At 41.7% G+C, this 14,257-nt stretch overlaps 1 protein-coding gene across 1 annotated transcript in view; it reads right to left on the reverse strand.

Moving 5' to 3' along the window:
• The window catches only part of LOC122149945 (UDP-glucuronosyltransferase 1A10-like), a 23,485-nt gene extending 16,548 nt beyond the window's left edge, over positions 1–6,937 (reverse strand). Inside the window, exon 1 of the mRNA XM_042780808.1 lies at positions 6,862–6,937. Within this exon, the coding sequence (XP_042636742.1) occupies positions 6,862–6,937 (76 nt within the window). The remainder of the gene's footprint in view (positions 1–6,861) is intronic.
• Positions 6,938–14,257: the final 7,320 nt, after the last annotated feature.

A 14,257-nucleotide genomic window follows, 5' to 3' on the forward strand; every position in this document is an offset into this window, starting at 1 on the left:
TGAACTTGGAGGACATTATGCTGAGTGAAATAAGTCAATCACAGAAGGACAAATATAGTATTAGTTCATTATTGTAAAAAGTCAAGGAAAGATTTATATATGAAAGGAAACTTTCTTTGTTGGTTACCAGGGTTGGGAGGAGAGGGAAGGGAACACTGCAAGAAAAAAAAATTCATTGACCTATGTCACTTTAGTTTTGTGTATTTTACTGTACATAAATTATATTTCAATAAAATTATTTTTTAAAGAAAGTTTATTAAACAGCAATTCCACCCTGTGGTAGTTAAGGTTATGGGTCAACAAGGTTGGGCCTTGTTTTGACTGTCTGGGCAGCTGGATGTAGTTATTCCCCATGATGAGATTGGTAATCAGCTCCATGGTGGATCTATTGGAGCAGCTAAGTAGCTGCCTTAGAGATGTGGTCTGCTTCCTGTATATAAAAAGGAGCTTTGGAAATGATCTCAGCAACTTTTTGGCACGCTTGGACCCTGCATGTAGCCAAGTTTCATTAAGGGGACTGCCATATTTCCTGCCTATCTTGGGAACATCTCTAGACTTGAACTAGTGGCCTGCCATGTTGTTTGGTGATATTGGGACTGTGCCATTTTATTTGTTGACATTGGGCTTGTCAGTCTCAACAGCCAGCAGCTGCCTGAGTGAAGAGACACTTCTAGCTCCAATGGGCTGGGAGCAAGTGGCAGAGCTAAAGCTCCAAGTCGAGGGGACATCACCCAGCCCCTAGAGCTTGACACTTTGAACTCAGACTTCTAGCCTCCAAAACTGTAAGAGAATAAACTTCTGTTTGTTAAAGTCATTCCATTTGTGGTATTTTCTAACAGAGTGTCATTAGGTAAACAGAACACTCCTATACATATATCCCAAAGACTTGAAAGCAAAACAAACCATCTCAAAGAGATAGCTGTACACCAACATTCACTACAACATTATTCACAATGGCTAAAAGTTAGAAACAACTCAACTGTCCATCAACAGATAAATTGATGAACAAAATGAGGTATATATGTACAATGGAATATTACTTAGCCATAAAGAGAAATGAAGTTCTGATACATGCTACAACATGAAGGAACTTGGAAAACATTATGCTGAGTGAAATAAGTCAGACACAGAAGAGCAAATATGAGCCTACTTATATGAGGTGACTGAAAGGGACGAATGCATAGACGCAAGAGTGTATTGCTGGTTGCCAGGGATTAGCGATTGGTGAGAGGGAAGGGTGAGGAGTTACTGCTTCAGGGATTCGGGGTTTCAGTTTGGGGGGATGAAGAACTGTTGGAAATGGACGGCAGTGATGGTTGTACAAGATGGTGGATGTAATAAATGTCACTGAATTGTATACATAAAATGGTTAAAATAGCAACATTCTGTTATATATAATTTACCACAATAAAATTTTCTTAAGTTTATTTTTTAAAAAAAGAGAAGCTATAGACTGGAAGAAAATGTTTGCAAAGCATATATCATATAAGGGGTTGTCTTCAAAATACATGAAGAACTTCCAAAACCCAAGAGGGAGAAAACAAAAGACTCTATTTTTAATAAATACGCAAAGATTTGAATAGTCACTTCAGTGAAGAAGACATACTGATCGTCAAAAGGCCCAAGAAAACATGCTCGCCATCATTAGTCACTCTTGTTGTTGTTGTTTGGTGCCATTGCACAATCGTTGCTGTTTGAGCCCATTGTGGCAGCTACCACATCAATCCATCTCACTGAGGTTCTTCTTATTTTTCCTGACCCTTGTACTTTACCAAGCATCATGTCCTTCCCCAAGGACTAGTCCCTACTGATGACATGTCCAAAGGACACAAGGCAAAGTCTGGCCATCCTCACTTCTAAGGAGCATTCTGGCCGTACATCTTCCAAGACAGATTTGTTTGTTCTTCTTTTACTCCATGGTATATTAAATATTCCTCACCAACACCATAATTCAAAGGCATCAATTCTTCTTCCTTATTCATTGTCCAGATTTCACATGCATATGGGGTGATTGAAAGTACCATGTCTATACTGTTATATTTTTGCCCATTCCAAAGAAAGGTGATCCAACAGAATGTGGAAATTATCAAACCATATCACTAATATCACATGCAAGAAAAATTTTGCTGAAGATAATTCAAAAATGGTTGCAGGAAAAATTGACAGGAAACTGCTAGAAATTCAAGCTGGATTCAGAAGAGGACATGAAACAAGGGTTCTCATTGCTAAGGTCAGATGGATCTTGGCCGAAAGCAGAGAATACTGGAAAGACATTTACCTATGTTTTATTGACTATGAAAAGGCATTCGACTGTGTGGATCATAACAAATTATGGATAACATTACAAAGAATTGGAATTCCAAAGCACTTAATTGTGCTTAAGAGGCAGTTGTTCAAACAGAACAAGGGGGTACTGGTGTGTGTCAGGGTTGTATCCTTTCACCATACTTATTCAATCTGTATGCTGAGCAAATAATCCAAGAACCTGGATTGTATGAAAAAGAATGCAGAATCAGGATTGGAGGAAGAACCACTAACAACCTGTGATATGCAGATGACACAACCTTGTTTGCTGAAAGTGAAGATGACTCAAAGCACTTACTGATGAAGATCAAAGACCACGGTCTTCAGTATGGATTACACTTCAACATAAAAAAAAACAAAACTCCTCACAACTGTACCAATAAGCAACATCACAATAACTGAAGAAAAGATTGAAGTAGCCAGGGATTTCATTTTACTTGGATCCACAATCAACACCAATGGAAGCTTGTTGTTGTTGTTAGGTGCTGTCAAATCATCTCCAACTCATAGCGACATTATGTACAACAGAACAAAACACTGCCCTGTCCTGTGCCAGCCTCACAATCCCTGCTATATCTGAGCCCATCGTTGCAGCCACTGTGTCAGTCCATCTTGTTGAGGGCTGTGATGGTTACGTTTGTATGTTAACTTGGCCCTGGTTGAGTGGCTGGGTAGCTGGATGTAGTATTCCCCATGATGAGACTGGTAATCAACTCCATAGTAGAATCTACCGTGAGCAGCTGAGTAGCTGCCTTTGAGTATGTGGTCTGCTTCCAGTATATAAGGAGAAGCTTTGAGAATGGTGTCTAGCCTGTGGCACGCTTGGACCCTACATGTAGCTATGTCTTTGTTGAGCAGCCTGTCATGCTCTGCTGACCTTGGGACTTATGATGGACTTAAGTTAATGGCCTGTCATGTGGTTTGGTGACATTGGGACTGTGCCATTTTACTTGGGGCTTCTCAGCCTCAGCAGCCAGCAGCTGTCTGAGTGAAGAAATGCCTCTAGCTCCAGTGAGCCGGGAGCAGGAGGCAAATCTGGACCCCAAGGTTGAGGGGCTTTCACCCAGCCCCTAGAGCCTGGCACTTTGAACTTGGACTTAAAGCTTCCAAATTGTAAGAATAAACTCCTGTTTGTTAAGGCCATCCCATTTGTGGTATATTTCTTGTCAGAGTGGCACTAGGGAACCAGAACAAGAACCTTCCCCTCTTTCATTAACCATCCACTTTACCAAGCATGATATCTTTCTCCAGCGAATGGTCCCTTCTGACTGAAGCAGGTGAGACGAAGTCTGGCCATTCTCACTTCTAAGGAGCATTCCGGCTGTACTTCTTTCAGGACAGATTTGTTAGTTCTTTTAGCAGTCCATTGTACTTTCAATATTCTTTGCTAATACCACAACTCAAAAGCATCAACTCTACTTTAGTCTTCCTTATTCATTGTTCAGCTCTCACATGCATATGAGGTGACTGAAAATATCATGGCTTGAGTTAGGTGCACCTTAGTCTTCAAGGAGACATCTTTGTTCTTCAGCACTTGAAAGAGGTCTTTTGCAGCAGATTTGCACAAGGCAGTACATCGTCTGATATCTTGACTGCTGCTTCCATTGGTGTTGATTGTAGAACAAAGTAATATGAAGTCTTTGACAACTTCGATCTTTTCTCCATTTATCGTGAGGCTGCTTATTGGACCAGTTATGAGGATTTTTGTTTTATTTATGTTGAGGTGTAATCCATACTGCAGACTGTAGTCTTCAATCTTCATCAGTAAGTACTTCAAGTCATCCTCACTTTCAGCAAGCAAAGTTGTATAGTCTGCATATTGCAGGTTGTTAATGAGTCTTCTTCCAATCTTGCTATCACATTCTTCTTCATATAGTCCAGTTTCTAGGATTATCTGCTCAGCATACAGTTTGAATAAGTGTGGTGATACAACCTTGACACACTCCCTTCCTGATTTTAAACCATGCAGTGTCCCCTTGTTCTGTTCGAACAACAGCCTCCCGGTCTATGTACAGGTTACTCATGAGCACAATGAAGTTCTGGAATTCCCATTCTTCTCAATGTTAACCATTATTTGTTATGATGCACACAATCGAATGCTTTTGCACAGTCAATAAAACACAAGTAAACATCTTTCTGATATTCTTTGTTTTCAGCCAAGATCCATCTGACATCAGCTATGATATCCCTCATTCCATGTCTTCTTCTGAATCCAACTTTTATTGCTGGAAGCTGTCAATATACTGCTGCAACTGTTTTTGAATTATCTTCAGTAAGAATTTTCTTGCATGTGATATTAATGATATTGTTCAATAACTTCCACGTTCTGTGGGATCACCTTTTTTTGGAATGGGTACAAATATGGATCTCTTCCAGTCAGTTGGCCAGGAATGAAAGCAGCTGTCAAGAAATCAGACATCATATTGCACTGGGCAAGTCTGCTGCAAAAGACTTCTTTAAAATGTTAAAGAGAAAAGATGTCACCTTGAGACTAAGTTGCACCTAAGGAAGCCATGATATTTTCAATCTCCTCATTTGCATATGAAAGTGAACAATGAATAAGGAAAGCTGCAGAAGAATTGAAGCCTTTGAATCGTGGTGCTGGTGAAGAATGCTGAAAAATGCCATGGACTGCCAGAAAAACAAATCTGTCTCCGAAGAGGCCCAGCCCAAATGCTCCTTAGCAGTGAAAATGGCCACACTTTGTCTCTCGTACTTTGGTCATACAGTCAGAATGGACCAGTCCTGGAAGAAGGACCACATGCTCGGTAATGCAGAGCGTAAGGAAAATAGGGGAAGACCCTCAATGAGATGGGCTGACCCAGTGGCTGGACAGTGAGCCCAAGCACAGCAAAGATCATGAGGCTGGTGCAGGACCAGACAGTGTTTAGTTCTAACAACATATTATAGCTTAGAGAACTCAATGGGGCAGTTCTGCTCTGTCACATGGGGTCACTGTGACTCAAAATCATTCTGATGGCACCAAACAACAGTGGGATCATTGGCTTATGTTGTAGGTCAGGCGCACCTTAGTCCTCAAAGTGACATCTTTGCTTTTTAACACTTTAAAGAGGTCTTTTGCAGAGTATTTGCCCAATGACATACAGCCTTCGATTTCTTGACCGCTGCTTCGATGGGTGTTGATTGTGGGTCCAAGGAAAATGAATCCCTCATAACTTCAGTCTTTCCTCTGTTTATCATGATGCAGCTTATTTGTCCAGTTGTGAGAATTTTTCCTTTATGTTAAGGTGTAATCTATACTGAAGACTGTAGTGTTTGATCTTCATCTGTAAGTGCTTCAAGTCATCTTCACTTTCTCAAGCAAACTTGTGCCATCTGTATATCACAGGTTGTTACTGAGTCTTTCTCCAATCATGATGCCACGTTCTTCTTCATAGAGTCCAACTCAAGAGTCATCCTTGAGGGAGGAGGTATGCCCACCCTAGCCCTAAGGGAAGAAGGTCTGTCCATAAATGACACAAAGAGGCTGCCAAACCCAATCTTTCCAGGCCTCAGCCTGGGGAGCCTGTGCTGTGATATGGCTTATCTGTATTGAGGCAACACTGTAGGAGTCTGTCATCCTTTGAAATTTCTGGCTGGGTTGGGGTTTTGGGTCCTGGCGCTATCCTACTGCATCTTGGGCACTCCCTATGGACAAAGCAAGACAGGTGGTACCTGAGAGGAAGTGGGCAAGAGAACTTCAGCCTAGACCCAGCATCAAGGTTGGATTACATGGTCAACTAACCTGGTGTTCCCCCAACTACTAGTCAATGGACTGGAAATGTTTATCTCCTTGACTTGATTCCATTGTCCCCTCCTCTGCCTGATGACAGTAGTTGAGGCTCCCACTTACCTATTCCCTTACCCATGGGTCCATGGAAAAGGGCCTGGATATAGCAGTCTAGCTCAGCACCATTCCACAGAAATTTAATGCAAGCCACATAGTTTTCAATTTTCTAGTGTTGTTAGGAAGACCGAAGAAGAGTTGATGCTTTTGAGTTGTGGTGCTGGCGAAGAATGCTGAAAATACCGTGGACTGCAAAAAGAACTAACAGACCTGTCCTGGAAGAAGTGCAGCCAGAATGCTCCTTGGAAGCAAGAATGGCCAGACTTCGTCTCACCTATTTTGGTCATGTTGTCAGAAGGGACCATTTCCTGGAGAAGGATGTCATGCTTGGTAGGGTGGAGGGTCGATGAAAGAGGGGGAGGCCTTCAAGGAGATGGATTGATATGGTGGCTGCGATGATGGGCTCAAGTATAGCAGGGATTGTGGGGCTGGCGCGGGATCGGGCAGTGTTTCGTTCTGCTGTGCATGGGGTCGCTATGAGTCAGAAATGACTCGACGGCACTTAACAACAACAAAGTGTTGTTGTTCTTGTTATTAGGTGCCATCGAGTCGATTCCCTCTCATAGTGACCCCATGTACAACTGAACGAAACACAGCCTGGTCCTGGGCCATCCTCACATTCCTTGCTGTGCTTAAGTCTGTCCTTGCAGCCACTGTGTCAGTCCATCTCGTGGAGGACCTTCCCATTCTTCTCTGATCCTCCACTTTACCAAGCGTGACATTCTTCACCAGGCACTGAGCCCTTGTGACCACATGGCCAAAGCACGTGAGACGAAGTCTGGCCATTCTCACTTCTAATGAGCAGTCCTACTGCACTTCTTCCAGGACACGTTTGTTTGTTGTCCTAGCAGTCCATGCATTTGCAGTATTTTTCCCAACAGCACAATTCAAAGGCATCAATTCTTTGGTCTTCTTTATTCATTCTCCAGCTTTCATACACATATAAGGTGACTGAAAATACCATGGCTGGGGGCAGGTTCACCTTAATTTTCAAAGTACAATACATCTGATTTCTTGACTGCTGCTTCCATAAGTGTTGATTGTGAATCCAAGTAAAATGAAATCTTTGAAAACGTCAATCTTTTCTCCATTTATCATAATGTTGTATACTGGTCCATTTGTGATGATTTTTATTTTCTTTATGGTGAGGTGTAATCCATACTGAAGACTGTAGTCTTTGGTTTTCATCAGCAAATGCTTCAAGTCTTCTTTACTTTCAGCAAGCAGGTTGGGACATCTGCATATCACAGGTTGTTTATGAGTCTTCCTCCAATCCTGATGCCATGTTCCTCTTTCTATAGTCCACATTCTTGGATTATTTGCTCAGCATACTGATTGAATAAGTATGGTGAAAGTATACAACCCTGACACATGCTCTTCCTGATTTTAAAACATTTAGTATTCCCTGTTCTATTCAAACAATAGCCTCTTGGTCAATGTACAAGTTCCTCATGAGCACAATAAAGTGTTCTGGAATTCCCATTCTTCACAATGCTATCCAAAATTTGTTATGATCCACACAGTTGAATGCCTTTGCACAGTCAATAAAACACAGGTAAACATCTTTCTGTTATTCTTTGCTTTCAGCTAAGATCCCTCTGACATCAGTAATGACATCCCTTGTTCCATGTCCTCTTCTGAATCGAGCTTGCATTTCTGGAAGTTCTCTGTCAATATACTACTACAACCATTTTTAAATTATCTTCAGCAAAATTTTACATGCATATGGTATTAATGATATTGTTTGATTATTTCCACATTCTGTCGGATCACCTTTCTTTGGAATGGGCACAAATATTGATCTCTTCCAGTCGGTTGGACAGGTAGCTGTCTTCCAAATTTCCTGGCAATATTGATCTCTTCCAGTCGGTTGGACAGGTAGCTGTCTTCCAAATTTCCTGGCATAGAAGAGTAAGCGCCTCCAGAGCTGCATCCGTTTGTTGAAACATCTCAGTAGGTGTTCTATCAATTCTTGGAGCCTTGTTTTTCACCAATTCCTTCAGTGCAGCTTAGACTTCTTCCTTCAATACGTTACCTACTGAAATGACTGAACGTCGACCCATTCTTTTTGGTGCAGTGACTCTGTGCACCCTTCCCATCTTCTTTTCATGCTTCCTGCATCTTTCAATATCTTGCCCATAGAATCCTTCAATATTGCAATGCAAGGCTTGAATATTTTCTTCAGTTTTTTTAGCTTGAGAATTGCCAATAGTGTTCTTCCCTTTCACTGTTCTAATTCCAGGTCTTTGTGCATTTCATTATAATACTTTAGTTTATCTTCTTGAGCCGCCCTTTGAACTCTTCTTTTCAGCTTTTATTTCAATATTTCTTCCTTTCACTTTAGCTACTCTCCATTCAAGAGCAAGTTTCAGAGTCTCTTCTGACATACATTTTGGTCTTTTCTTCCTTTCCTATCTTTTTAATGGCCTTTTGCTTTCTCCATGGACAATGTTCTTGATGTCATCCCACAACTCATCTAGTCTTCGATTACTGGTGTTCAATACGTCAAATCTGTTCATATAGTCTCTAGTTTCAGGTAGGATATTAGGTTGTATTTTGGCTCTGGTGGACTTGTTTTAATTTTCTTCAGCTTCAACTTGAACTTGCATACGAGCAATTCATGTTCTGTTCCACAGTCAGCTCCTGGTCTTGTTTTGACTGATGATATTGAGCTTCTCCATTGTCTCTTTCCCCAGGAATAGTTGATTTGATTTCTGTGTGTTCTATCTGGTAAGGTTCATATGTATAGCTGCCGTTTATGTTGTTGAAGAAAGGTATTTGCAATGAATAAATCATTGATCTTGCAAAAATCCATCAGGTATCTCCAGTGTCATTTCTATCTCCAAGGCCATATATTTGAACTACCAATGCTTCTGTTTCCAACTTTAGCATTCCAATCACCAGCAATTATCAATACATCTTAATTACATGTTTTGTGAATTTCATACTGCAGAAGTTGGTAAAGAAATCAGTTTTCTCATCTTTTGCTTTGGTGGTTGGTGCATAAATTTGAATAAAAGTTGTATTAACCAGTCTTCCTTGCAGACGTATGGATATTATCCTATCACTGACAGTATTGTGCTTCAGAATAGATCTCTCAATGTTCTTTTTGACAATGAGTATGATGCCATTCCTCTTCAAATCGTCATTTATGGCATAGTAGAACATGTGATTGCCTGATTCAAAATGGCCTATACCAGTCCATTTCAGCACACTAATGCCTAGGATATCAATCCTTACACATTCTATTGCATTTTTTACTACTTTCAGTTTTCCAAGATTCATACTCATACATTCCATGTTCAGATTATTAATGGATGTTTGCAACTCTTTCTTCCCATTTTGAGTCATGCCCCATCAGTAAATGAAGGTCTCTAAAGCTTTACTCCATCCACATCATTAAGATCAACTCTACTTGGAAGAGGCAGCTCCTCTTCAGTTGCATTTTGAGTGCTTTCTGACCTGAGGGGCTCATCTTCCACCATTGTGTCAAACAGTGTTTCACTGCTATTCATAAGGTTTTCAGTTGCCAATTCTTTCAGAAGTGTATGGTCCCATCCTTCTTCCCAGTCTGTCTTAGACTGAAAGATCAGCTGAAACCTCTCCACCATTGGTGACCCTGCTGGTATTGAAAATACTGGTGGCATAGTCTGCAGCCTCATAGCAACACACAAGCCATCACAGGACTACAGACTGACAGACGAGTGGTGGAAATTTTCTAGCAGCCACACTGAAAAACAACAACAACAATGAAAGAAACAGGTAAGATTAATTTTAATAATATGTTTTAGTTAATCCAATATATGCAAAAGAGTATCATTTCAACATGTAATCAATTTAAAAATGTCAACAATATGTTTTACACTGTAGCTTTTATACTGTCTTCTAAGTCCAGCACAGTTCAGACTTGCTACCCTTCAAGTTCTCAGTAACCACACATGCCTCGTGGCTGCTGTAATGGACAGCACACGATCGGTCCCTTGCTACTAGCTCTGGACCAGAAGCATTGGCATCACCTGGGCATTTGCTAGAAATACAAAATGGAGGGCTCTACCCCAGACCTAAGGGAGCCCTGGTGGCACGACCCTTAAACACTCTGCCAAAAGGTCAGTGGTTGGAACCCATAAGAAGCTCTGCAGGAGAAAAGACCTTGTGGTCTATTCCCATGAAGATTACAGCCTTGGGGCACTTTTTACTCAGTCCTATAGAGTTGACCCAAGGAGCTCTGGTGGTGTACTATGTAAGGCATTTGGCTACTAACCAGAAGGTCAGCAGTTCAAACCCACCAGCTGCTCCAAGGGAGGAAGATGAGGCAATCTACTTCTGGAAAGATCTACTCCTTGGAAACCCAATGGGGATCACCACTATCACTCGGAATCAACCTGATGGCAGTGAGTTTTTTGTTTTTTCAAAAAATAATTGTACAGACTACCTGTTGGTCAGTTTGCCATTCTGTGTTGGCTTGCATGTTGCTATGATGCTGCAAGCTACACCACTGCTATTTCAAACACCAGCAGGGTCACACATAGTAGACGCCTTTCTATAGGGCATCCAGACTAAGACTGTCTAGAAAGAAAGGCCTGGTGATCTTCCCAAAATCAGCCAGCGGAAACGGTATGGATCACAACAGAATGTTACCCGATATAATGCTGAAGATAAGCCTCCAGTTAGAGGGCACTCAAAATACACAGTGGCCAGAACAATGGATGTGAAGATGGTTCAGGACCAGACAACGTTTTGTTCTGTTGTACATGAGGTTGTCATCATTTGTAGCCGACCCCACAGCAACTCATAACAATATAACAATAATTGTAATAAAACTGAGTTCAGAGCATATTTGAACACTTAGAGGCAGTAGTCACAAGACCTTATTTTAATGTTGTTTTTTGATATTCACATACACACGCATGCACACACATACAATGGGATGATCAAAAAATATTCCAGGCTTAAAATGAGGATCAAAATCTGTGGATTAAGTGGAATAGAAATACAAATTCAAAGAGAATAAAAGGAATGATGTTAGAATGGTCAGATTTAACAGATTAAACACAGGCTGCTCAGTTAAATTGAAATTTTAGATAAACAACAAATAATTTTTATGTCAGAGAGGCAGAACTGCCACATTGCAGATTGAATTGTGTCCCTCAAAGTGTGTACTGAAGGCCTGACCCAGGATCTATGGGTGTGATCCTGCTGGGAAATAGGATTTTTCTTGTGTTATGTTAATGAAGCCATACCAAGTACAGTGGGTCCTAACCCTAATCACTTCTGAGTTATGGAAGGAGTGGAATGGAATAGAACGCCAAGGAATTTCCATGCCTACCCACAAGGAAGACCCTTCCCAAAGCCATGATATGGATGTCTTACCTACAAAATTGTGAAAAAAATAACCTGTTCTTTTGTTGGCGACCAAGAGAGAAATCATCAAAGGACATGAGTGCAAGGTGCAAGGCACATGTCCAACAGCAAAACAAGAGAAGGCAAGGCCTCTCTCACAGTTAAATGCTTACTTGGCAAAGCATCAAGTATTAAAAGTAGATGTTATTCTAGTAGTCCATGTTTTTATCTTATTGGGATGTTTCATATTTTGGGTTGTTGTGCCCTAGTAAACATTATAGTTTTACACTCCTTATTCCTGGGTAGGCTTTTGTGATTGTTTAATTGACCACCTGTTGTCCTTGAGCACATAGAGGAGTAAAACTTTAACTTTGTACAGAATAAGCTGATTGTATGGATTCCAAGAGTGATGATGTAATCATGTATAAACATATAAATAAAGTAGAACAAAGGCATCAGGGGTTGCTCTCGCAGAATATGCAGGGTGTCCACCTGGCCCCCTTCCTTTTAAAAACCATTCATCCTTTCGTGTCACTTCGTTTCATGACCTGTGTGCTTTTGCCGGATGCGGTGTTCTTTAAAGCCATCCACTTGTGGTATTTTTTGTTAGGGTAGCAGTAGGTAACTAAGACAACTATGCATTGTTCTTGTTGTTGTGTGCTGTGGAGTCAGTCACTTCTGATTCAGGGCAACCAGTAGGACACAGTAGAATCCCCCCCATAAGGTTTTCTAGACCGTAGCCTTTATGGGAGCAGATTATCAGATCTTTTCTCCTGAGGAGCCACTGGGTGCATTTGAACCACTGACCTAGCAGTTGGCAGCCAAGCACTTAACCATTGTACCACTAGGGTTCCTTACACCATATTTACATACAATAAGGCATTTGCTATAGGGATTTGACCTTCACCATTATGGGAGACAGGTGAACACTCTGTAAGTAGGCTTTATGTCTGATACTGAAGCTTAACTAAAGACTACAGGTTGGGCCTTCAGGCAGAAAAAAAAAAAAAAAAAAGGAGCTCTGGTGGCAGAAATGTTGTTGTTGTTATGTGCCGTCGAGTCGGCCCGACTCATAAAGGCAGGTATAAAATGTGAGAGCAGGGAGAACCTGTGAGCAGTAAGCACGAACTAGAGCCCGTGAGAACACTGTTCTCACTGCCTCCACCCTTGACCTGTAGCTGTCCTGCAGGAGAAACTAGTGCCCTTCCTCCCAGAGCTAAACACGCAGCTGCACCAGGTGCCTGAGAGGCTCGAGGAGCATGCAGGGAAGGCGCAGCAGTTGCAGATGAAGCTGCTGCTTCATATCAATGACAACCAACACAAGCAACAACATGTGTGTGGGGGGGGGAGGCTACAGAAGCACCCGTCCTGCACTTGTGAAAGTAAACAAACAAAAGAAGAAGAAGCATCTGCAGTGACTCACCCTCTACCAGAAACACAGAGAAAGGAGTTCTGGGAAAGGAAACGTCACCTAGCCCAGCTCGCACATTAAAAGCTACTACACACCTATCACCAGGTCGTGTCCTTCCTCCAACATAGACCTCCTTCTCTCTACTCCACCAACACTGCTCCACCCCTCAGCACCATCCTTGTTTGTCTTGACTCCAGGAATAGCCTGCTAACCGGTCTTTCTGCTTTCACTCTTGCCCTGGGCACGCAAGCCAGGGAAATCTTTTTCAGACGTATATCTCCATGCCACTGCACTTAGGAAATACCCTAACTCTTAACCTTGGCCAAAAGGTCCAGCTTGATTCCATTTCCCACCCAGCTCTTCAACTTTTTCTGCACTTGCTCCTTCTACTCCAGCCACTCCAGCCTCCTCCCTACACCTGGTAATGCCCATTTCTTTCCCGCCTTGGAATGTTTCATTTCCTGCGCCCTCTGCCTAGAATATTCTTTCCATGGCTCTCCATGTCATTTGTTAGTTCTCCTCTAAGAAGTCTATGTTGAGGACAATGTTAGAAGCATCCTTGAAATTTACTCTATCCCATCCCTCTATGATCTGTCAAATCACTTGTCACTGGTTATCCTTTGCTAGCTCTTTTGTTACCTTTCCCCCACTAAAGAGTAAGCTGTATAGAGGCTTTGTCAGTCATGTTCAAAAGTATACTCTAGCATCTAAACCTGTCACATAATAGATGCTTTCTAAATATTTGTTGAATCAGTGAATAAACAGATGAATGAACAAGTAATGAGCAATGGATCCCTCTTTCCCAGGGCATTGCTGCCAGCTCAGCTGAGTGACTGTCTGATTTGGCTCGTCTCGATCTTACTCTTTCACAGACCTCATTCTGTTTGTTACCCACTGACCTAAATTGCTTCTCACAATCCTTGCCACGGCCATCTCTCGGCATGGACCAGGGCCGCTGCCTCACTTCAGAGACATCACTATCTCCATGCCAACCAGCTTGCTTTTAACATAGAGACTTTACCTGCTTTGTAGCTTTTTACTAGCTCTTTCTTCTCACAATGACTAGTTGAAATTCTGTGCAAATCTGTTATCAGCTGTTGTTCTTGACTCTGCAAGTATCTACTCTGAGTGCCCAGGAAGACCCACTATGTTTCTTTCGGTTATATAGATTGCCATTATGAGAACAGACTCAACAGCAACTAACCACAGACAAGAGATTAAGTGGGGAATTGTTAGCTGACAATGAGTCTATTTTCTTGACTATTATCATAATGGAAGAACACCGTCAGGCCTCTCTTCCATGGTACCTTTGAGTGGGCTCTAAACGCCAACTTTTAGGTTAGTAAACCCACTGC

The sequence above is a fragment of the Orycteropus afer genome, unplaced genomic scaffold, assembly GCF_000298275.1.
Source record: "Orycteropus afer afer isolate SDZICR_OR568_19922 unplaced genomic scaffold, OryAfe1.0 scaffold00006, whole genome shotgun sequence".
In the NCBI taxonomy this organism is placed as follows: Eukaryota; Metazoa; Chordata; class Mammalia; order Tubulidentata; family Orycteropodidae; genus Orycteropus; species Orycteropus afer.